We start from the raw sequence: 25,842 nt of genomic DNA, 5'->3' as shown, positions 1-25,842 counted from the left end.
CATTTCTCTTATTCTTAATGTACTTTTCTTAAAGCTAATTGTTACATTCAGCCTTGAGAGTAGAAACAGTCAGTGGTATTGTTTTAAGTTGACAGTTACCCCGTGGTGCTACCATTGCTTGAGTAGCAGTCCTATGTTCTCAAGATAAGAATTCTTGATCTTAAATTCTCCAATCTCTTGCAGTGAATTTGAATCCTAGGCTATTTTTGCTTCTCATGGTGTTAGAAAGCAGAAGAAAACGAACTAATGATGACTACCATATCACTTGTTTAAAATTATTTATTTTGATATGAAGAAGATAGAGAAGTACTTTCTACTTCAGGAGTATTTGATACCAAGGTCTCTATCTTCTCTTTGGCATGATTCCCGCCTTGTCTGAATCAATTTCAATAGCTTTACCAGGATATGGTAGTTCAATTGGAGGGCAAAATATATTTTTAGATGTCTGTGACTATAATATACAAATGAACGATTCTCAGCATTCACAAACATAGAATGATGTACAAGGACAACCTAGGTGGATAGTCCAGGAAATGCAATATTTTTTCCATAATTTCATCATACTTTTTAAAGCTGTAGCATCAGGAATGTTACTGATTAAAGAACATTTGTTTAAAGAACATTTCAAAATGACTTACCCACCCAATGAGAGAATGCTGGTTACAGAACAAACTAAGAGAATTAATTTATAATAGACAAAGGACTTTAAAATTATATAAACCAAGAGAGTTAAAAGTGGGGATCACTTTGCATGAAGAAATTGAAAACATTCAAATTGTTAGCAATTTCTTAGTTTTAGTATCTGTAAGGTTTAGGGGATTGTGTTCCATAGATATATCTACATTTCTTTTATAGAAGTAGTTGGGGCATTTAACTTTTTAAAAATAGGAGATGTATTTAGATATGAGAATTAGAAGCCTATTCTAAAACTGATTTTTTTTTCCCAAATGAAGTTGCTGGAAATTTCTAGTAAAATCTTTTCCTTCTCTTCCTTTCTTTTAGTGCATTCTTGTTCTTATCCTAGTCCATCTCTATTTTTAGTGTAGATGTTGGTCCTCTTGGAGAAAAGGATCCTGTTAAATCCAGAAGACTCTGACATCATCTGTCAGGCAGAAGCCTGAACTGGCTAAGGGGTTATAAATACCTGCCTTGCCAAAGATCTTTCTGACCTCTTTACCTCTTATTAACCTAATAGCAGTTGTGATTTTTTTTTTTTTTCTGAATTAGTCACATTCTAGCCTCATGCCTGAACCTTTCAGATAGAAATACAATATGCTATTCATTGATTAGATGGGCCAGGAGTATGGATGGTTAGGAGGTGCTGCAGTTACAATCTGCATGGAACCCAAAATAAATATTTGCCATTAGCTTTCTTGTTAATTAGATAGTTATGGTTAGCCTCAAAGTGCCAATGTACTGATTTTTTAAAAGCACATTTGGATTTTCCAGTTCTCTGTGTTATTGTTTAGTCCCTTCTTATCAAAAGCAACTCACTTCCTCTCTTCAAGCAGGACAATAGTTCAACTTTCCCAGCAAGTATGGCTTAGGATAGGTAAATTGGTCCACTATTAAGGCGAATCAAATTTACATAGGGAGTTCTAACTTTTCATTCTATGATTCAGCTTGAAAGGTAGAAGATGTTGTTCTGATAGTATCTCTGTCTTCATGTCTTTCACTCTGCCCATCCAACTACTAGCTCAGATTTCAAGTGCTGGTAGTGGCTTTGTGGGACACTATTGTAATGTTCTGTCACAGATTCCATAGCCCCCAAAGTGGGAAAATATGCCTCTTGTTTCCTGTCACTTACAGTGTTTGGCAGATAGTAAGCACCCAATAGATACTTGTTAAATGAATATTTGAATGAATGACTGAAAGTGCAGGAAATGTTGACAAGAAAAGAACGTAAAGTTCTTGAAATATGAACTACTACTGGGAATGATTTAGTGCTGTGGACACTTGAAGTCCAAATTTTGGGATTAACTGGTAACCTATTAAAGTGAGGAGTCCTTAATTTAAAAAAATTCAGACAGATTTTTAGACTTTTTAAGCTGTACAAATTAGCTGTAATTTGTTTCCAAGAATTGCCAGGGAGCATTCAGTTTTCCAAATCTGATATTTTATAAGGCAGTGGAATCCTCTAAAATGTCATAATTGGAAAACTGCCTAAGATTCAGAATAAATAGTTTTTACAGTATCAGAGAGACTACAGACATCTTGAAAAATTCTGTACCTATCTGTGGTTTTATATTTCCTTTGCTAAAGAATAATGATAGAAGCATGATGCATACCAGTATGAAAAGTTGGCATTTCAGTCTACAGGAAGCTTGGCAAAAGTCTTTTTCTGAACATGCATTTTCTTTCTATTAAAGTTTGATTGTGAATTACTATTCTACACATGGGTCTAAATTTGAAGGTGGAGTTTTCAAGCTGACCACAGTACCTATGACAGTCAGATTGTCTACAGTCCTACATTAACCTATTGTGGTGCTAATGCCTATTGGGTAAGCTCTGTGCTCATGTTCATTGTAGGGGGAGTGGTAGGCTAGCAGAGTAAGTGCGTGTCCTTTAAAGAACTACATATTGGGACACATGTGCTAAACTTTAAAATGAAAGGACTATCCAGAATTCCAAATCCCACTAGTGTTCCTCATGCCTTTACTTTTTTAACCCAGGAATTGATGTGCTCAGGAGGCATTTTTTCCCCTAGATTCTCTTTATTCTTATTTTGCTGAATGACATGCCGTTTACATAGCCAGATAATCTTGAGTTTTGCTGATATCCTTCATGACTGATCATTTATTCTGCCTATGTAGTCCGTGGTGTTCTTTGTGCATATTATTTTTAATTGACACATAATTGTACATATTTATAGGGTACAGAGTGATATTTCAATACATGTATACAATGTGTAATGATCAAATCAGGGTAATTAGCATATCTATTACCTCAAACGTTTATCATTTCTCTGTGCTGGAAACATTCAAAATCATCCCCTTCTCTAGGTATTTGAAAATATATAATAAATTATTAACTGTATTCACCCTACAGTGCTGTAGAACTGTGGTCCCAACCCCCAGGCCACAGACTGGTGGTTCCTGTCCGTGGCCTGTTAGGAACTGGCTGCACAGCAGGGGGTAAGTGGCAGGCAAGTGAGCGAAGCTTCATCTGTATTTACAGCTGCTCCCCATTGTTTGCATCACCACATAAGCTCCGCCTTCTGTCAGATGAGAGGCAGCATTAGAGTCTCATAGGAGCATGAACCCTACAGTAAACTGCACATGGAAGCCATCTAGGGTGCACGCTCCTTATGAGAATCTAACGTCTGATGATCTGAGGTGGAGCTGAGGCAGTGATGCTAGTACTGGGGAGTGGCTGCAAATACAGATTATCATTAGCAGAGAGGTTTTACTGCACAATAAATGTAATGAGCTTGAGCTTGAATCATCCCAAAACCTTGCCCCTCTACCCCTATCGCCCCGCCCCGTCTGTGGAAAAATTGGCTTCTATGAAATTGGCCCCTGGTGCCAAAATGTTTGGGGACTGCTGCTGTAGAACACTAGAACTTATTTCTTCTATCTAGGTGTAATTTTGTATCCTTTAACAATCCTCCTCTTCCTTCCTCTTCCTCTTTCCAGCTTCTAGTAACCACTATTCTACTAGAGAGTATTCTACTTCTATGGAATCAACTTTTTAAAGCTTCTATATGTGAGTGAGAATGTGCAATGTTTATCTTTCCATGGCTGCCTGATTTGTTTCACTTAACAAATGGTATATATTTTATTTGTTGGCCACAAGGTAAGTAAGGTCTTTGTGGGGGCCCAGTTATTTTTATTGTGAGGAGATATAGATTTTACCTGCACAGTTAAGCAGGTAATTTACACATTTAGCCTCTTAGCTATTAAAACATGCTTCCCATTATATGTGGGAGGCTTACTTCGTATTTTAGTACTCATTTGCTAAAATGTGAATAATGGAAAAAGAACATGTGTCTTGGATGTCTTTGGCATATAATGACCAATACAGATAGTATATGAAGAGTCCTGTTTTTTATGCATTGTGGATATAATGACTACCAAAGTACTCTAGCATACATTATTTATAGCTCTCAGACTCTTCTTTTTTTTCTTTTTTTTGAGACAGAGTCTCACTTTGTTGCCCAGGCTAGAGTGCTGAGGCATCAGCCTAGCTCACAGCAACCTCAAACTCCTGGGCTCAAGCAATCCTACTGCCTCAGCCTCCCAAGTAGCTGGGACTACAGGCATGTGCCACCATACCTGGCTAATTTTTTCTATAAAAATTTTTAGTTGTCCAGCTAATTTTTTTCTATTTTTTTTTTTTTTTTTTAGTAGAGATTAGATCTCTTTCTTGCTCAGGCTGGTCTTGAACTCCTGAGCTCAAACCATCTGCCCGCCTCAGCCTCCCAGAGTGCTGGGATTCTCAGACTCTTTTAATTTTGAATAATACAATGCATGAAAAATGTAGGATATTTAAAAAATGGCTTGTTTATATATAGTATCTCATCCAAAATTCTCTGGATACTTTTGAACTGACTGATAAAGAAGCAATTTGTGCTCTCCTGATACGTTTTATACCATTTCTTCTTCTCAGAATACCTCTGTCAAACATACTTTTAACCATCTTTCAAGGCCTATCTCCTTGTAGTCTTCTATGATCTCATGTCCATGATCTGAACTTTCACTGCATTTGTATCTGTCTTTTTGTGCTTGTCACAATTTGTGTTTTTAGTAGTTTTTATGAATAGTCCTTTATATTAGTTTCTAATTAAAAGTTTTGTGTTCTTTTAACAGGCATATATATTAAGTCTAATTCATCTTAAATAACTTACATGACCATATATAGTGCCTACTAGCCAATAAGCAGTATATGATTCTTGAGTGAATTAATTAAAAGTTCTGAAAATCTTCATACTCCCAGTTTTTTTATAGTTTACCAAATTGAATTTCCCTTCTTATATTTAGCTTTTCTTATTTGTGCTTTTTGCTTTTACTATTTCTGTGTTATCCTGGGAGTTAGGCAAGAAGTAGTTTCTTGAATTTGTAGTTGAGTTAAATGAAATATTTTTAAAAAAATATGTGTTATTTATCATGAGACCCTGAACAAAATCTGGAGCTTGTGATGGAGGGAAACAAAGAGAAGGAATTAGCATGTCACCCTGACTATCACTTCTCATGCTCCTTCTCTCTCGCTTACCAATTATGATTTGGGAGGAGTGGGGACTATGCCATGTTTCTTTGTTTCTTAATAGCACAATAGTTTGCTTATAGTCAGTGCTCTAAACATATGTAAAAAATGAATCTATAGATAAATGTGACATCAGTGAATATTGTTTTTGGTGCCTCAGCTATTCCTTCGTTTAATGGTTTTCCATTCTCCCCACACTTTTTTTTTTTTTTTTAATTTATGTTGTTTTCCTAATTCCTCACATAAAATCCTCTTCCTTCTGGAAAGAATTGCATGACCACATTCAATCCAAAGATGTTAATGGCCAGTAATAGTTTAACATGTTGTGCTTTTGTGGCATATACATTTAAAAATACAGAAATCTTTTCAAATAAAAATTAAGTCATATGGGATACTCATTCGAATTAAAGGTGTTGGTTTACTTGACCTCATAGAGAAACATGTCTATCGCTGGTCTCTAAGCAGTTTTGTAGTGCTTGAAGACTCATGAATAGAAGTTTCTATAGATGATAGCTGAAGAGAGGCTTCTATAAATCTTTGCAAGTGTTCTAAGAATTTAACAATGGCGAAAGGGAAGAATAGAATGAGTACTTGGAGTAGCTGTCTCTGAAGTGAGGGAATGGAACTAAAGTTGTCGAAAGAAGAATCCTTTTGTTCTCACTTGTCTTAAGAATTGCTAGATTCATAGTTTTTGTCCTTCTTTTGGGACTGCTTAGAAATAATGCGAAGAAATCTTTGCTGTGCAATTGATATTACAATGAAGACTTTGCAATTGTTTTTATTTTTTCTCTTGAAGTTACCTCACTGTAATAATTATTGGAAAAAGAGTCTATTATGAATTATGCTGTGTACTATTTTCTTTGTCCAACATTTGTTCTGGTTTTCTTTGAGAAGACAACCCTTCTTTCACTTTTGGTGCATGTAGTTGATGTGGAACTGCCTTTACCATCCCAAGTCATGGGGCATTTCATATACCTAGAAACAGTGATTGGCTCCTAAATAAACATACTATCAAACCAGGCCAATGAGACTCAATCTTGGGATTTTTGCTGGAATTATTGGGAAAGAAGCACTGCCTTTCCACTAAGGTTGTTAACCTGGAGCTTTTGATAGTGAACTCTGCTCCTGAAATGGGGGAGAGCCTGCTTGAGAGAGAAAAGGAGAAAGAACAATTTCTAATTATAACAATTTAGTACTGAGTCCAGCTGAGTCAGAAGGCAGGACATTTCAGTTACATGAACCAATAAATTATTTTTTGATAAAGCTACTTTGAGTTGTTTTTATCATTTACAACTAAAAGTATTGTAATGCATGTAGCCAGAATTGCATAACTGACTGCATAGCTGATATGGTAGATGGATATATGTGATGTGGAAAAATATTTTGATGTCCACTGACTCATCTAATATTCGCCATTTATCTATTCAACTTTACTTTTCAAGAGGGTAAAGGAGGATGGGTGATATGATGAAAGTCATTACTGTTTAAACAAGTATAGTTTCTATTGAAATAATTTTATTAGCATTGTCAAAAATAAAATGCAAATGAGATGATATAGCTAGATAATTTCCAGATTTTTACTTTACCTTGTTTTGAAAATAGAACAAAGTTATGGATTTCCCAGGTTAAAAATATGGTTTTCCTTTTTCCTAAAGAAAAGAAGCTAAAATTTGCTTATATTTTTAATGTTTACATATCTATTACAATTTTATATTTTTATTAGATGCACAACTTCAACAGGAATTGAAGAGAGTACTTTCTGCCTATACTCTGAAGAAATATCCTCTGCTTTTGACATTTTCATATGTTAATCCTATTCATTAATATATAATTATACTTAAGATCAACTTTAATGGATTTGCTTCAATTAGAAATCTTACTAGTTTAGAAAGCAAAACAAAAATGAATATTGTAGTAGCAAGTTTGCCTGAAAAAAACCAATTTGTTTTTGGAAAATGTACTCTCCTAATACAACTATACAAATCCTACTTGACTTTGGTAAATCACATTTAAAGGGGCAATATTTTTAATTTATATTTCTTACATAGCCTCTTAGGAGGTCTTCATTTTGTCTGTTTTTTCATATTGTTTGAAATATAATATACATGTAAAGACTAGGTTGATACTTGGTTACCTCTCTTAAACATATGCTGAACCATTTTGCAGCAAGATTTTGTTGCTTGAAAAAAATCAACATTAAAATAAAATCCTGGTTTTCTTGTTTTTTTCCTGAAATTCAAGGTTGTACGTTCTCAATCAGATTTGATCTTTTTTACCTGTTAAACCTTAAGTGACAAGGTCTTAAGTTGGCAGTTTTCTCCCTAACCCTTATAGATATGTCCCTCAGATCTAAGAGTCTTAGATCTAAGTCCCTTGGGTGTTGGGGCTCCCATTAGGAAATGATTATGTTCAGAGTTTGGGGTGCAAACAAGTTTATGAGAGTGAGACCCTCATTAGAACCATTTTAAGATCAAGCCAAAATCAAAGAAGCCTATTAACCTTTAAAAGTCCCTGCAGACAACAGCACATTTGGAATGGCACACACACTTAGTTATTTGGGTGGAATTTCTCAGAGATAGTGGATTTTAAAATTTTATTATCATTTTGTAGAATTTCCCCTTTCCTCAAATGACCCCAAATTTGCAACCTAGACCAAATAAAATTTAAAATGGATAAAATTCCTAGGAAGAGCCTGCTTCCAACAGCCTCTTTTTCTGTTTCCTTTAATCTTTCTATGTGGTGATCTTTCTTTCTTTTTAGTCACTCACCATCTATTTATTTCCCCTCCAAAAAGCTGGTCACAGGATATTATCACATAGTAGTCACATATACTTTTATTATTTCTTCTGGTTAAAGGTACATTAAAACAAAGAAAAAAGAGAAAATCTTTCACACAATTTCATAATTTGTCACCTGTTTCCATTTTTATCTGCTTATTTCCAGTCCTTGTTTGTGTTTTTTAAAAAATAATTTAACTGTAATCAGAGCATAGATGTCATTGTATGTTCTTTGTTTTTACTTAATATTATATAATAAACATTTCCCACCACCAAAAGCTTGCCACATCCCACACAGACCCTTAGGGAAGCCCTGTTGTATCTTACCACCTTTGGGTAAGAGCTGCCATTTGGGCCTTACTTTATTTTTTAATTATTTAACACACATAATATTTTATTTTTAAAAATTTGTTTTCGGACAAATTATAATCATATGTATTTGTGGGGTACACAATGATGTTATGTTATATCTACAGTGTCAAATGTTAGAATCAAGCTAATTAACTTATCCATCACCTTACTTACCATTTATTCCTCCTGCCTAACTGCAACTTTGTACCATTTGACCAACATCTCATTCCTCCCCTTTCCCCACTCCATTCCTTCTCTGCTTCCATGAGTTCAGTTGTTCTAGATTCCATATAATATAAGTGGGAACACGTGGGTTTTTGTCTTTCTGTACATTTGGGCTTTATTTTAGATAGTTTTTCTGTTGGCCTTGAAATATTCTAAAATTAGCCTGAAGCTTTTTTTTTTAATAACTGAGGGAAGACATTGTTTCTGCCTTTTATGGGAATGCAACCTAAATTTTACCAATAACTATGAAGTTTTCTGTAGGTTTTTTTTTCTCTATCTATTGCATCTATTGGGATGCTTGTAGAATTTTTCTTCTTTAGTCTGTGAATATGGTATTATTGGCAGATTTCTGAACCATCTAGCATAACTGGAACAAAACCTACTCGTTCTTGATAGAGTTTCATTACACTATAGAATTAGTTAAAATTTAAAGGATTTTTGCCTCTGTGTTCATTAATTAGATTAGTCTATAATTTTTCTCTTCTTCTAGTGTCTTTATTTCATTTTGGAATCAAGAATACTCTAGCCTTATAAAATGAGTTGAGAGTTATATACATTGCTGTGTGGAAGGGACTCATGATATTACCTCTCCTAGAGCTATTTGCAATTTAAGTTTAAACTGCAATTGGGAGGAGGACTATTTTTATCCTTAAAGGATTTTGAAACAACAATCTAAGATAGCTGTTTTTTTGTTTTGGTTTTGTTTTCGGTTTTGGTTGAGGGGGAGTGCAAGGGGAAAGTTGGGAATAGAAGCATGGAGGTTGCTTTCCATAAGTTTCTGTCATAGCAGTGCAATTATTTTGGTGATTATCTCTGACTATATTTTGGCAGATCTGTGGTGTAATCATTTGGGATTAAGAGGATAGCAGGCTGATGGCATTGGTTTGGGAAGATATTGATTATCAGAGAAGGTATTAAATGAACAGAGAAAAAGGCTCCTGCACCAAAGTTGGAGCTAAACATGATCTGAGATGTAAATACTTAGTCTATTTATGTATCAAATGCTCTTTATAAAGGCAAAAGGGTAGGGCTTCTCCTTCAGGCCCCACAATTTACTCCATTAGTTGTATTAAGCCATTTATGACATCATTCTTCTTCTGAGTCTCTCCTTTGCCTTAGTTTTAGTCATACTTTTATCTCTATCAAAAAACAAAGTCAGGTGCACTGGTGTACACCTACAGTTCCAACTACTTGGGAGGCTGAGGCAGAAGGATTGATCGCTTGAAGACAGGAGTTTGAGGCCAGCCTGGGCAACATGAGACCTCCCCTCTGAAAAAAAAATCTGGGGAGGTAGGTGTGGCTCCACATGTAATTTGACTCATATTTCATTTTATTTTATCCTATAAAAAATAGTTTAGTCCAAATGTTAGGAACTCTAAAGTTTGGGTTTCCTAAATATCTGACATGAGTAGTGATGTAATTTCTTTACTTATCTGTTCTTCTAAATATATGATGATTTAAATAAACACACAGTTTGTGAGCACATACTATGTACTGGGTATGGGTACACAGAGATGATGTTCTTAAGGAGTTTGATCTTTCCTTTTCCATCTTTGTTCTCTATGGCCCTTTCCTTTTCTGATATCCAAATGCTTTTGTTTTTCTTTCTCTTTGCCTCTCTGTCAAAACAAAGAGACTTTGAAAGGAAATTTTGAGTTAAATCCAACCTCCTTCCATTGATAAGAGTTAGTATGGCTTTCTGAACATGGGCCTATTGTTTGTTTAGAACCCAGTGTTAATGAGGGCACAATGCTAGTCTCGATTCTTATATGGACCTATTAGCTTTCCTCTGTTCCATCACTTTGAATCACTGCTCTAATGATTGATACTTGCTAAAAACCAGGTGAGAGGATTTGGTTGATCAAAGCTCTAGAAAAACAATGCAAATTGCATTCTTACCTAGTATTATTCTTTATTTATATTAATAAAAGGCAAACCATCACTTAGGGCTTTGCTTTAAAACAAAATTATTATTAAAATAAGTTGTAAAGAAATGTGGAAAGAGAAATGGACTTTCAAAAGGATTTTATTATTTTCCTTTTCTCTATTAATTGGGTAATTCTTAAGATAGTTTTCTCCATGTCATTTAATTTCCTTTTTAGTAGCTTTGGATGCAAGATTGAGCTTTGCTGGCCTTTATTTCTTGTTCCTCGAGTGTTAGTGCCAGCTTTGGCAGCCCTCATTGTCAGTGCTGGCTCAAATGAAGGAATGGCTGAAGGCTCCTTTTGGAGACCCACTTCACTGGTTATTTTAATTGCTCACAGGGATAATTGTTGAGTGGTGCTATAGGATAGTATTTCCCTTGCCACAGGGTTTAGGAATTTTGCCCAGTAATCACTCCTACTCTTGCTGGATGAGTGTTTGTGAGTGGAAAGACTGGTAACTGGCGCTAGGTATCTTCCTAAAACTATGTCTAGGGCTCCTGCCAGATTAACTCTGAGAAACTGGTGTAGTCATCATGGATACTTTCCTTGTTGATCTTTTGCTTCTTTTGGTCAGAAACAGAGTTTGCAGAGCTTAAAATTAGCTTATTGATTATCTTATTCTAAGGCACCTTCTCATATGGCACCCTCAGACCAGTTTTCTTTGCTTTCCTTTTTTTTTCCCCAAATATATTTATTTACCACATTCTTCACATATACAGTGATTTGCCACTTTGTGTGTATAGAAATTTAAAAATGTTTAAGTTAGTGCTAATACAATACATACTAATCAAAGTATTGGGACCAGTGATTAGACAAACAGGGTTTGCAGGAGAGAATAGGAATTCAGGAAAACAGCAAACAAGAATGAATTAGAAAAGATATCTTTAATTAAAATGAAAACCTTTAAAAACAACTTCAGATTTATTTGACCTTTCTGTTACTCTCAAAACACTATGGACTAACATACAGACTGGAGAGGTACAGGCACAGGAAGGTGCTGCTCTATCCCAATGGCAGAGCCTTGAATGGGGCTTCAGCTCTCTTCCCACCCAAGAACTGGCACATCTGCACATGGGAATTTGCTTTCCTTTTTCACAAAGATATTAGAGGAACAATAGGGATGTGAGTGGTAGGGACTGGGCTTTAAAAAATTTTTTTTCAGCACTGCTTTTGTGGCTATGTCTGGTGTAGTAAAGGACTGTGAAATACTGTTTTCTGATATTCTGTGGAATGAAACTGTCTATACTACCTGAGATATAGTAATGAAGAAAATTATGGGTCTAGCATCCATTAAATAGCTCCTCAAACTTAGCTGCTTCTGTGAGTAGAAGGGAGGCTTCAGAGACAAAAAAAGTTTATAGTTTTGAAATCTTTTATTAAGATACACAGAACTGATTTACAAGTCAGTGCACAAAAATAAATTGTGAATTTGTGTAGATTACATTTTAGGATTAAAGTATTAGTTATAATTTTTAAATCAGAAATCAGTGGAGATAGGTGTGATGGGGTTGTTTGTTAATTGCTTTTTAAAAGAGTTTTTCTCATTTATTACAATAAAGATATCAATTTTGAGTAGCTGTGTAGACAGCATTAGTTAAAATGGAACAAAACAGAGGCTTCTGCTAAAGAACTTTGTGAGTCATCAAAATGACATTGACCTCTTTGCTAAGACCGATTACTTTAAGGGCCCCAATTTTTCTTCATTTTTCCTTGTATTCATGACCTTTGCCATGAAACTCTGCAATGCCCTTCCAATCTTGACAGAGCATTCAGCCCCACCCCTTGACTCTGAGATGAATCATTTAGCTTGCTTTGGCCAATGGGGTGTTAGCAAATGTGACACATGTAGAGACTTGTAAAAGCACTTGTGCATTTCTGTTCACACTCTTGCTCTTTTCTGTCACTGTAGAAGAACAAGCCTTGGCTAGCCTGTTGGAGGATGAGACATATGGAGCAGAGTTGAATTACACCAGTTGTCACAGCCAAGGCATCCTAGATGAGCCAGAAGCCAGCCAACCCTAAGACATGTTAGTGGGCTCAACTAAAACCAGAGAAATGTCCAGCTGACCTGCAAAAGCATGAGCTAAATAAATGCTTATTGTTTTAAGCTACCAAGTTTTGACACAGTGGACCCTGCAGAATTCTTAAGGCCATAGATAATTGATACAACCTTAAATAACCCCCTTTTCAAAAGACTTAACTGGGCAGATGTCACTGATTACCCTGAGTGATTTCTTGTGCTGTTGCAATGACAATATCTATTTCACATTGGTTTTAAGAAATTTGTAGAGTAAGATACTTAGTGGTACTCGTATGAGATTTGTCTTAAAGTGGAATGTGTTTTTTCTGTGGGGAATTCTAGAGCTATTTCCCGCCCAGTCTACATATTCACCTAATGTATGATAGCCTTATAGGGCAGAGAATTATTTAGTCCATAAAGAAAGGAAAGGCAGAAAAAGCAAGTAAGACAAATAATTGAGTTACGTTCATCTAATAGGAAACATAAAGGACAATATATCCTTTGTCGAGAACAACTTTTGACTAAGGAGAGGTAGGAGTGAGTGGAGTCAGTAAAATGGAGGAGAAAAAGCAAGGCTCAGAAATGGGAAACTCTATTTACCTTTGGGCCATTTAAAGACAACACAGTGTAAAAAATGAATGTGTGAACAAAGACTGAGCTTTCAAACCTTAGCTTCATTTATACTCTGCAAGCCCAACTTATTAAAGAAGGGGGAAAATGTTGGATGAAAAGAGATAATTTTGTTAGGCACATGGTTCTTTAATTCTTTCTTTGTGCTTTGAAATCAAATGACTGTTGTCTTTTCTAATTTCAGAGTCTCTGTTTAGTATTGCTATTTCATTTACTTTCTTTTGTGGTAGAAAGAAATCTGTTTTTTTAGTGACTGTATAAAAAATAGCTGGCTGAGAGTCTTCTGGACAGAGGCAGGGCATTACTGAACATATCTTAACAGTTACGGCCCTCCATTCGTCTGGAGCTGTACTTGGAGAGGGGTGTTAAATGGGGGACCTGTACTTGGTTAATTCATCATATTACTTGGAAAGGTCCTTATTATTTTGCACAGCAGTGTGGTCACCTGGTGGTAGGTCATTAGCATTTTAGTCTTCTTTTCCTCACAACAATGCACAACATGCTAATTAGAGGATTCTGAAAGCTAAGTAACCTGTTTTAAAATCAGACATTTTAATTTGAAGCTTTAATGGCTGTTTTTATAATAACTGGCTTTATTGGGGGTAAAAGCACTTCTCATGTTCCACTAGCAAGACAGAGTATAACAGAAGCTGACAAAATTAAAAACCTCATAATGCGACCTTCGCCTAGGATAAAAGGCTGTTTCATAACAATTTCCTTTTGTTCTTTGTTTAAGCCATTACTCTAAAAGGAGCCTCCGATTAATCTAAGTAAATGCATCATTACAGTACTAATCCATGTCCTTCTGTCAGTGTCTGTTTTAATTAAATAAGAAATGCTAGCAGAAAGATATCACGCACAAAGCTGTGATTGGAGAAAGAAGCTCTGGTTGATCAAGGAAAAGATTTAAAAGGGCTTTACTGTTTTGTCCATTTGCATAACTCCAAATGCCACGGAGTTTCAGGTTGAAAAGAAAACTTACAAAAGAGTTTAACACATTTCACTCTTATAGATTTAAAATAATGGGATTTACCAATGAAATTCTAATCATCCAATTTATCATGTTAGACATTTCACAGCAAGGAGCAGAACAGCTTGGGGTGTGTCTTTTAAAGCTTTTAAGCAATATTGTGTTGTATCTGTGAAAACATACCTACCAAATTTGCATGTGTCTCTTCTTTTAGGTGAAATTGATGGTGAAACCTGGTTGTGGACATACAATGTGATTTTTTTCCTTTTTAAAGTGTCTTGCAACTTTTAGTTTAGTTCTGCTTTTTGTTAATGGTTTTCTATTGATAATATATTAGGAATTTAGGCGCTTAATTGGTTGTTAACAATGAAAAGTACATTAATAAATTCTTATAAAATGAATATTGCTACATTGATACACAGAAACTCTTCTTAGCAGTAGAGTTGCAGAATTCCCGTGGTGAGGGCTTTCTCCATATACGGGCCATTATTTGATGTAATGAAAAGAGAAAGTGTGCAACAGTGAGATTGTTAATTAATTTAGCTTAACAAGATGAAGATAAATGAAGCAAAGCAGAGATTGAATGAAGCAAGAGGTCTTATTTACAATTTAATACATTTTTATATAATGCCGATTTCAGTTGGTAACAAACAGACCCCTACCCCAAATACCCACTAACAAAAAAGTACACCCCTCCCCCATAATTCAGCAGTAAAATCCTGGCCTGACTTTACAGAAAACATATACTGTGGCTCCATATAGAAGACACTTTTACAGTGTGTAAACAGTGCTTGTCTACTGCTAAGAATCCTACACTAGTTAACCTTTAACTTTGGTGTTTTGTTATTCTCTATGTAGACTGAGGATGACCATAGGAATAATTATCTGGAAATCTTTGGGTTTCTTGTTCTCCAGGTTATCCGGAGGCATCTTGCTTCAGTTATTTAATAATCATTTTATTTTAATCTTCTTTTTACTAAAGGAAAGAAGCTCAAAAGTGGGAAAAGAAAAGGAAAAAAAGCTGTGTGCCTTTTTACATGTGCTTGAATCTGTAGCAGTTGTACAGAATTCTTAAATTAGCGTTATTTTTAAAAGTCTTTCTTTCAGAGATTAATGAGTTTTATCCAGTATTTGACCTTTTATCATTCTCGCTTTCTGCTCAGAAGTACTTCCTTCCTTCCTACTGTAGCTAGAAAAGACTGTCTCTTATCTTATGTTACTGTAGGCAGTGGTAACAGGGCTCTCTACAAATGGTGTTATTATGGTCACTACGTTTTTATCTCAGGGGTCACGAACAAATCCATGCAACTGCTTCTAAGGATTTCAATAAATAGACTTTTTATCCAGACAATCGCCTTTTATGTTACTTTTAAACAAAACTACTAGTCCATCAAGACTTTCAAAAGAAAACAATTCTACAGAGTGCCGGTATGGCCGCACAGACCAATCATCATGGCACCCATTCTCCAGTCCTTTATTTTTCAAGTCCACAACAATAGGTTGTTGATTCAATGGACAAGACCAGAACAATTAAGTTCTCTGTTTAGCAGCAGTGCAGCATTTTAATGCCCTTCTCTAATAATGGTCTCATTATTGTTATTCTAAGACTGGGCCTCAGGAGGAGGAATATTTGCTGGAGGTACGTCATTATTTTGCAAATTTCGATTAGCTCATCATGTTGTCTGTAGTGTGAAAATCGTAGCTAATTAGGGCAGCCAGTTAGACTACCAGCTTTTGAGCTTATGAGTTAAAAGGTAGCATACTTGATAGGCCAGTGATGTGAAAAAGGTGGTAAAAAGGAGGATTAGAGCAGTTGCCTTAGTAACTCCAACTTCCATCTGTGAGGGAACAATGGACTTGTGTTTCTCCCCCACCTTGGTGTAAAAATTGGTTTTGTTTTGAAAGGACAGGGTTCTTTTTATGACAATCTGGAATTCAGCCCAACGGAGTGTAGTTTTAGTTGTTAGGAGAGACCATTGGGGATAGGAAAGATGAAAGGTCATGGTGAGCTTCAAGGACATGAAAGGTTGTTGTCTCATGTAACAATGGTAGATTGTTTTTTTCTAATATTTCTAGCCAGCCCCTAAGTCAGGTGATGGAACAAATACCTACAGTTTAGTCAGGTGAAACAGGAGGGGGTGGAGGAACGAAAGAAGAAAAATGGGGTAAGAGAGAGTTTATATTTTGTTAAAAAAAATAAAAGAGTAACTCCAATTTGCTTTTATTAAACAAAGCAATATTTCTTTGTCACCATCTCTGAGATTCCAGTGTGCTTTGGATGGTTTGCCTCTGTGGGCCATCACATCTCTGGGAAGCTCTCCAATGTGTTAGAAAATGTGATTTAAGCTTTCTTCCTGAACTCCTAGGAGGACCAGTGATGTGATACTTAACAATAAATTTAGTTGTTGTAGCTTTCTCACATTATTGGTGTTCTTAAAAGGTTTTCCTTCAAATGCACACTGAATAAAATGAATGATAAATATGAAAGAAATTTGTTTTGCCACTCTACAGGATTTTATCATAAATTCTATGACTTCTATCACAGAAAGTTTACAGGAAACTGTTTAGATGTTGCTGCAATAGCAACACAAATTTTTCTCTATGTACATAAGAAAATGCCACAATTTTAAGAGCTATTGGGGGTTTTGTATACAGAGAAGGTGTTAGAAAAGGATTGAATACAGTATTATTTAAACAAAAACTCCTGAAAACCAAATCACCTTCTCTGGGTTTAAAATAATTTTATTTCAGCAAAATAAGTGACTTGTTTTTTCCTTTCATATCAGTATTAAAACAGTTACGGTGGTTGTTGTTATTGCTGTGTGTATGTGTGTTTCAAGAACCAGAGGGAGTGTAGGAATAAGTGTACTTTATTTTTTATAAGCAAAAAGACCATCTTTTGATGATCTGAGAAAACTTCCTATTTCTTCTCTTTAGTATTCCAAAACAACCCTTGTGTGATTGAAGCTGGACTTGGTTCAAGGGGTTGGGGAGATTTACAAATTCTTTTTTAATCCTGGGTCTTTGTTTTCTTTTTCCAGCCAACCATCCTTATTGTTACAGCTTTTCTTCTTTTGAGAAGCTGTGTTCCTTTAACTTATTGTAGATACCTCATAGACTTGAAATAATAATGACTTCATAAAACTTTAGAGCTTAAGGACTTTTGAGATAATCTAGTCCAATTCCTATATTTGAAAAATCAAAAGAGTGAGACTGGAAATTTGAAATGACTTGCCCAAGGTAACTCAACTAATTATAAGGAGACAAATGGCTGCCATTTGCTATATTGTTTAAATATAAAATAACTGAAATCAAAGGAATAATGAAAAAGCATTATAGGAACATGTTTAACTTGTTTACTGGTCGTTTTAGTGGTTGAGATAAGATGGAATAAAGCTATCATCTGGTAGTAGTGGTGGGATTGGCATTCATGTAAGATTTTTTTTGTAATTATTAAAGCTCCATTTTAAATAAATAATGCTTTTTGTTCCCTGTGAAAAACAAAACAAAACAATACAACAACAACAAAAAAATCCCAGCATAACTGGGGAGAGATGAACTGTAAAATACTAGCATAGGATCCGGAATCAGCAAACTTTTCTTGATCTAGGTACTGTGTGAGATACTTTCATATATATTATTATAATTTACAATTTAAACATTTTTTGTTTCTAGTGTGGTAAATTAGTTAACTGTTCTGTTTCTTAGTTTTTGTGTCTGTAGAAAGGGACTTGATGTTATTCAACTTTATTAGATGTTAATAGACATAAGAATTGGCATATTATTGAAAAGTGCAATATTCATTTGGTAGAATATTTTAAGACTGCAAATCTGTGCTTTATCCAAACACAGATATCCCAAAGCAAATGTGGACCATAATATTCAGATAACTATAGATGCCATGGTTTATTTTTTGAATCATTCAGAAAATATTTAGAAACTTTGCACTATATTTAATCATAAAGAAGAAAATAAAATAATCCATAATTTTACCTTATTATTTCATAACAAAGAATTTTACTTCCTAGTAACATTTTGGTGCATTGCATTTCAGTCTTTTATCTATGTGTGTATGAGAAGAAAGAACATGTCTAGCTTGTTTACTGTCCCCTCTCCGGTGCTGAGAACTGTGCCTGGCTCATAGTAGGTACTTGAAAAATAGTTGTTGAGTAAATGAAAAAAAAATATTTGCCAAACTGGATTATACTGTGCGTACATTTTTGTATTTAAAAAATCATTTTATTGGATTTTCCCATTTTTATAGTCTTTGAATATATTTTAAGTGACTACATCATGTACCATTATTTGGATATACCACAATTTGTTTTACCATTAAATTACTGATTTACAACTTTTCACTATTATAATGCAAAAGTAAATTTATAAGAATATCTTTTACTTATTATTAAAGTGGTAAAAAATTAAAACTGATAAAAAGACCCCCATGATGATAGTACCCCACCAAACCCCGTCACCTCCTTCAAGTGTCTGCTTAAATGTCATCTTAGTGAGGTTTACCTTGACTATCCTATTTAAAATTGCAACCTTCGAAACATTCTTCATCTTTCTATTTGTTTCTAGAGCCTTTATCAACTTTTAATGTACTGTATAATTTGTGTATCTTTTAAATTTATTGTCCTCTTTCCCAGTAGAACATAAGCTCTATGATGGCAGAGAAGTTTTGACTGTTTTGGTCACTCATATTCCCCAATGTCTTGAACAATGCCTAGAACATAATAGGTACTCAATAATATTTGTAGAATGAATTTATTGAAACAAAAATGGAAATGTCTATTTTTAAGTCAAGAATCCTTTTTTCTTCATATGGACAACTCTCGTCAAGCAATTTGTGCACTAAGACTTCTGCTTTCTCAGTTTTAATGTGTACATGTTATCCAGTCAAATGAAACCATAGCATTTGCTTGAATCTTAGGCCAATGTTGGACATGGCCTAAATGGCATGCAACAAATGCCCCAAGCTTTTGCAACTTGAAGTAATTCTGAATTCTAGCTTCAGCTAGATGGTTTTGGATGAGAAATGTCATCCGTGTCATTCCAAATGATCCTTTTCCTCAAATGGAAGTCTTTTTGGTAAGACTCTTAAGGTTTAGGTCTGAGCTCAGGAAACTCAAGTTAATCTGATTGCTTATCTATATTTTGGGATGATTTTACCTTACTCTTCCCCTAACTGATATTGGTCCTAGTTTTAATATTTGCTTAGGAAAGACATTTCACAAACTCATACTTACTTTTTTCACTGTGTATGGCTTATACTTTCCTTTAAAAATGATATGAAACAACAAAAAAATCACCACTGTATGCCCTTTGTGGATGTGTTAATTATAATCTTTTATATAATAGTAATTTATATAGCTATGGTAATCCTTTATATTTATATGGTATTTATAGTTTCAAAGCTCTTTAATAAACATGATTGTAATTATCAGAATAACCCTATGGGACACATAGGGCCTGATTTATTATATTCACTTTATAAATGAGGAATTGAAGTGTAGAAAAGTTAAGAGACTTAGTGTAGATCATAAATCTAGGAAGTGGTAGAAAGACCATGAGAAATCCAAATCTTCTGAGTTCTATTAGTTCAGTACTTTTTTTTGTTTGTTTATTGTTTTCTTTTAGTCACCTTAACCTTCTCTCCAGGTTAAATAATTATCTTCTCATTGACCTTTCTTAATAGATTCTAGGAAAATAAAAACAAATGATTAGAATTAAAAAAATTTTAAATTTTATTTTACCTTCTCTACTATCCCAGTTTTCAAAGACTTTAGCTTTCCATGGTCTTCTTTTTTTTCATTGTCATTATCTTTTCCTTCATTCTGACTATGGACATGGGCTTTTGTAGCAATTTGTGAAACCACTGGCTGCCATGTCTATCTTTTGATCTTTTAGCTAGTTCATTTCACATCTCTGGATGTAAATAAGCAAGTCTTGTTCATCATAGCAGGTACAGAGGAGACTAGTAAGGGCCCACTAGGATGAGAGCAGCTTTGGGAGAAAGTTAATACAGCAGACAAAATGTATTAGCTAAAAGGTTGGACAGTCCGGGTGTGGTGGCTCACGCCTAGAATCCTAGCACTCTGGGAGGCTGAGGTGGGAGGATCACCTGGGCTCAGGAGTTCGAGACCAGCCTGAGCAAGAGTGAGACCCCTGTCTCTACTAATTTAGAAAAAATTAGCCGGGCGTGCTGGTGTGTGCCTTCTAGTCCCAGCTACTCAGGAGGCTGAGGCAGGAGGATTGCTTGAGCCCAGGAGTTTGAGGTTGCTGTGAGCGAGGCTGACACCATAGCACTCACCCAGGCAACAGAGTGAGACTCTGTCTTAAAAATAAATAAATAAATAAATAAACAAATAAATAAAAATAAATAAAAGGTTGGAGAATGGACACTATAGACACCAACAATTGTAGCCTATTGTAGAAGAAAGGCATAAAATAGGAGATTAAAGCAGACAAAGCTCTGGGAGGCCGAGGCGGGTGGATAGCTCGAGGTCAGGAGTTCGAGACCAGCCTGAGCAAGAGCGAGACCCTCCGTCTCTACTAAAAATAGAAAGAAATTATCTGGCCAACTAAAATATATATAGAAAAAATTAGCCGGGCATGGTGGTGCATGCCTGTATTCCCAGCTACTCGGGAGGCTGAGGCAGTAGGATCGCTTAAAGCCCAGGAGTTTGAGGTTGCTGTGAGCTAGGCTGACGCCACGGCACTCACTCTAACCTGGGCAACAGAGTGAGACTCTGTCTCAAAAAAAAAAAAAAAAAAAAAAAAGCAGACAAAGCAAATTTTATATATATATATATATATATATATATATATATATATGGTAAATGGTACTTAGAGATTTAGGCAGCTAGGCCACAATAAAACCAAAGAGACCTAGTGGAGTTAAAGAACAGATTCCAGTTTCTGAGTATTCTATATGTAGAAGATTACCTAGGGCCATGGAAGGGTCATGATCTTAGATGGACTACTGTACCCAGATACAGAAAAACAAAGTAGAATCTTAGTGATTAGAATCAAGACAAAAGGTCAAGGTCAAACTAGCAAAAGTAAACAATTTTTTCTGAGTTCCTAGGGATTGTGTTGCAGTCTTGCTTATATGAGGTTAAAAATGGTCCTAGAGCAGTGGCTTTCTAACTGTCAAGGTATATAAGAATCACTTGTGTGCTTAGGATTTCTAAAGTGGGTCCCAGGTGTCTGTATTTTTCACAAGCATCCCAGATTATTCTGATGCAAGTGTTTACATATCACATGTGGAGAAAATTGCCATAAAACCTGGGATGGCACTTATTGTATGATAAGGGTCAAAGTGGCTACAACTGTTAAGAGAGAAGGCATTTAGAGTTCGAAACACCTGTCTACTAAGAGAAAAATGTATCTCTTATACCCAGAGCTGAGTTGTGTTTATCTGCAGGTAAGGAAGCAGTAAACATGGGCTGGTATGAACTGGACTGGTGTGCTATGAGCCTGTTAGGTTTTTCTCTTCATGTGTCTTGTTTCTTGTGTTTATAACCTGAATGCTTTTATAACATACAACAAAGATTTATACCTTTTAGTATAAAAAGTAAGGCTGATTGTTCTCTTGGGCCTAATGTAAACTGCCCCTCATTTTTACTTTCCTTTTGTTATCTGCACAATCAAATTTCCCCTTTTCCTTTCCCCTTCATAAATTGATTAGCATGAGTTGGTCAGACTGCTGTAATGCTAAGGGTTAACCAGAAGAGAATTACAAATGAACTATCTAGAAAGTTGATTATTAATCCAGCTAGAGAAAAAATATCCTTTTACTTAGCAAGAATGAGTATCCGAAGAGCTGATAATATTGTTCAGGCAGTGGGGTGGAATGGCAGAGCTTGGTAAGTAAAACAAAACTTGGAATTAATCTTTTATATCCATTTTTTTAATGAGTAGAATGTTGATATATTAAACAATTAGGTCTAATATAAATTTACAAGCTGCTGGAACAAATCTAAAAAGTTCCAAATGTATCTGTTAATAAGAACCCTATGTAGGCTGTTGGTAGAAGTTAACTGAAAAGTATTTACATAAGTAGATAAATATATTTAATTTTGAATATTTATAAAATACATGATTAGGTTTGTGATTAAGAACAAGGAAATGGGCATAGAGAAATGATTACTAAAACAGTGTAAGTCCAAACCTCAAGTAATATAAACTGAAGAATCTTGAGTGACAAACTCTTTATTTTTTTTCCCCACAAGAGCAGGTTCTGGGTTCTTAGGTATTAAAATATAATTTAAAGTATAATATGCACATAAAGATTCTGTGAGATATTTTTCAGACTTATAGGTAACAAAAACTGTCATAAGTTCTGATATTTTCGGGGTCCCAGTACTCATTTCATTCTGATGTTTAATTTAAGAACCTTTCTAAAGACAGCTTTTATTGTATTTGTGAATTGGAAGGAAAGAGAAATGAGAGGATCTGTGCTATTTGTACAACGAAAATTAAGTGAAAAGATAGGATTTTAATAATGTTCTTCCATCAAAGACTGCTCCTCCTGTTGTAGAAGAAATTTTGATGTCAATATTCAATTCTTTAAGATTGAAGTTTTTCATGAATTCCTTGATGTTACAAAAATCAGCATTTTAAACATAATATGGACCATACCAAATATTATTGAGGCTTTATGTAATCCTAAATCATTTCAGTGTAGCATTGTTGTACTTAGAAGAAGGTAGTAAACATATTAAATTTGCCTTAAAATGTAATTGTGCACCAACACATGCAGGATTTATTTTTAATCATTTAAAAAATGTTTATCTTTAGTGGCATTAAAAAGATCTCAAGTTAACATTTTGTTATTTAATGCTTAGATGAGCATAGAAAAAATGTCTTCTACAAAAACAAAATTCAGTGTTGGAAATCTATTTTGTGTTTGTGTATATGTATTTGCGAATATATATAGCATATATGCATAAAAATACTAGAGCATCATTTGGCCCTATGTACTCAGCTTTTTTTAGTTCTAATGTTCCGGCTCATATTTAGGACTGGAAATAGTAGACTATAATAATTGAAATAATAAAAATAATGGTTAACATTTATTGAGCTCTTATGTGCTAAATGCTGTGTTTTTTATCTTATTTAATCCTCATATTAACTCTGTGGTTGTTGGAAAGCTATGAGGATTATAGTGTATGCTAAAACAAAAGATCAGCTAATTAAAGAGCCCCTAACATCTGATGCTAAAAGTCCAGAAAACAAAGGCACAGGAAATAAAATATATAAAAGGGTAGATCTCTAAATTCTATGTGCTTGTCTTTCTCAAAATTGAAATGATTTAATGAGTCTGGGAAAGAAGAGGGAGAGGAAATGAACCAGTGAATTCTTAGCATTCATTAATTCTTAAAAAAATTCTATTAAAATTTCGGGCACACAAAAATATATAAAGAATTGCATAATAAATAACTTATTTATAAGAAATAAAATATTACCAGTAGAACTGAAGCCCTTCCCAATTTTGTATCTCCTTTCCTTCATACCAGGGGCAAACACTCTCTTGAATAGTGTTTTTCATTCTACTTGTGCTTAAATTCCAGATTCCTTGTATCATAGGAAAGACCCCACCTACCATTCTTTGGGATGCAAGAAAGACTTTTTCTTGGCCTCCTATTACACTTTAATTAAAACAACAACAAAAAAATCCTTAACATAAAAGGCCCTGACCCCACAGAATCTGGCCCCTGCATTGCCAGCCTTAGCTCTTGGCTTTCTCCTCATTCTTTCTGATCCAGCTACTATACTGGTCTACTATCAGTTTCTTGCACCCTCCATGTTTTTTCCTGTCCCACGGACTTCACATAATGTTGTCTTCTCAACTAGAATACACTCCTCTCCACTCTTTATCAGAATTTCTACTCACCCTTCAGTTCGCCTGTTAAAATTCCATTTCTTCAGAGAAAGCTTACTTGATCCTTACAATTCAAATCTTGTCTGCCTGAAAAGATCTTGTTTCTTATCCTTTAAGTTATTTCATAATAGATATTGTAATTTTAAATTATGTATTTAATTATGTTATTTTTGTTTAGTGTCTGTCCTTCATTCTGGACTGGCCTATTTTGTTCTTGGATGTTTTCCTTAGCATATAGCACACATGGTCTTGAACATTATAGGCATTCAGTAAATATTTGTTGTTGTTATCAGGGAGAGGAATGTAGTGAGTGAGAAAGAGAAAAAAGGGAAATTAAGGGAAAGAAAGAAAAGTACTTTTATAAAAATGGAGTCTTTTGGTATGTAACTCGATGCCAGCAAAGATTGGGGCAAGGGAGGTAGTAGGGATGTTTTTTGTTTGTTAATATATAGCCATAGAACATTTAACAGGTTTTCTTCATTGTTGTTTTTCAGTGTAGTCTTTCACTTTTGTTTCCTCATTTTGGGAATCTGAATTCCTGGATACAGGAACTGAGCTTTCAAATTATAAACTCAAAGAGCAGTTCCAGTGGTTATAATGCTATTGTGGAAATGCTATAATGGGGTATAAAAATCTGGAAAAAATTTAGGACACAGTTGAGAAAAAATACCTGATACTTTTGCAGAGAAAAGTCACGAGGCCACTTGTCAGAGTTTTAAAGTGGGTAACTATAAAATATGCATAGTGGTGACAGTTGCTATAATATTGCTAGGCAGTTTGATTTTTTTTTTTTCAGGAGAATATAGAAAAGGTTATCAAAAAGGAAAAAGAAAATGAAGTCAGTCTGAGAGGAGGGCTGGGGCTTATGAAATGTCAGAATATACTTTTGTTGTAGTCTATGTAAATCTTTGCTGGCATTTGTAATTAAAGTCCAAGACTAAAAGATTATGCTGAAATTTTTTTTTTTGTTGGTGGTGGGGGAAAAGGAGAAAAAAAAAACGATAAAAAAGAGAGTTTAATTAAAATGTCTTAGTATTAAAAGGAGGGGATTTGTAGAGTGTCTCACTGTTGTCATAGAAGGTGCCTTTAGTATTAATAATATTGTACCTTATGTTTTTATTATACTTTATACTTTTAAATGAACTTTTTCATATATTAATAGCATCTTCTATGATTCTTATGGTAACCCTGTGAAATAGTTAAAGCAGGACTCTTACTATCTTTGTTTCACAGCTAGGAAAACTGGGACAGAAATCAGACAGGAGACAGCACTAAAATCTTTAAAAAAAAAAAAAAAATTCCTAGGTGTAGCTTTCTAGACAAGAGGAATAGTCACCTCTCCCTGCCCTCCCCTGACCCCCAATGGTTTAGATTGGAAGGTATAATTAGGTTCTAAACACCAGGATGAATTATGTGGATGTCCTTCATAGGTTTTCTAGATTTGAAAGTTTTATTTTTTCTAATTTGCTAAAGATGCAAGGTAGTTAAAAATTTCCAACAAATGTAACTGAGATGCTTAAGTGCATACAATTAACAGAGATACATTACTAAGCCTATTATAAGTTAAGACTTATTGGATGAAGTTTGATGAGTCAAGTCCTTGCCTGATATCTTAGGGTCCAACAACAAGGAGAAACAGGTGTTAACTTAAAAGAATGAAATATCGTAATTTGGAATATACTAACTGTAGCTGAAATGAAACCACCTGATAAAGTAGAAACCCAAGTCACATGAGTTGAGGATGCTCACCTTTTAGTGCCCATTTTTAAAAGATTTTTTAAAAGAAAAAGTGTAGGGCAATGTGTATGTAGCTTATATACACATGTGCAGGCAAGTGGAGGGATATTTTTTTG

General features: G+C 34.7%; 1 protein-coding gene across 3 annotated transcripts in view; it reads left to right on the top strand.

Moving 5' to 3' along the window:
• Positions 1-25,842, top strand: part of SOX6 (SRY-box transcription factor 6) — a 678,732-nt gene that overhangs the window by 235,843 nt on the left and 417,047 nt on the right. Inside the window, exon 1 of one of the 3 annotated variants that reach the window (XM_069471179.1) lies at positions 16,063-16,126. The exons of 1 other annotated variant lie outside the window; for it this stretch is intronic. In XM_069471179.1, the coding sequence (XP_069327280.1) occupies positions 16,092-16,126 (35 nt within the window). In that variant the 5' untranslated portion in view covers positions 16,063-16,091. Of the gene's footprint in view, positions 1-16,062; positions 16,266-25,842 lie in introns of those variants that run through there. One more of the 3 variants, XM_069471181.1, reaches the window with a different exon arrangement.

Source organism: Eulemur rufifrons, chromosome 6 (assembly GCF_041146395.1).
Source record: "Eulemur rufifrons isolate Redbay chromosome 6, OSU_ERuf_1, whole genome shotgun sequence".
NCBI lineage: Eukaryota > Metazoa > Chordata > Mammalia > Primates > Lemuridae > Eulemur > Eulemur rufifrons.
Note: the sequence above shows the minus strand (reverse complement) of the source record. Positions and strands in the feature narration are given on the sequence as shown.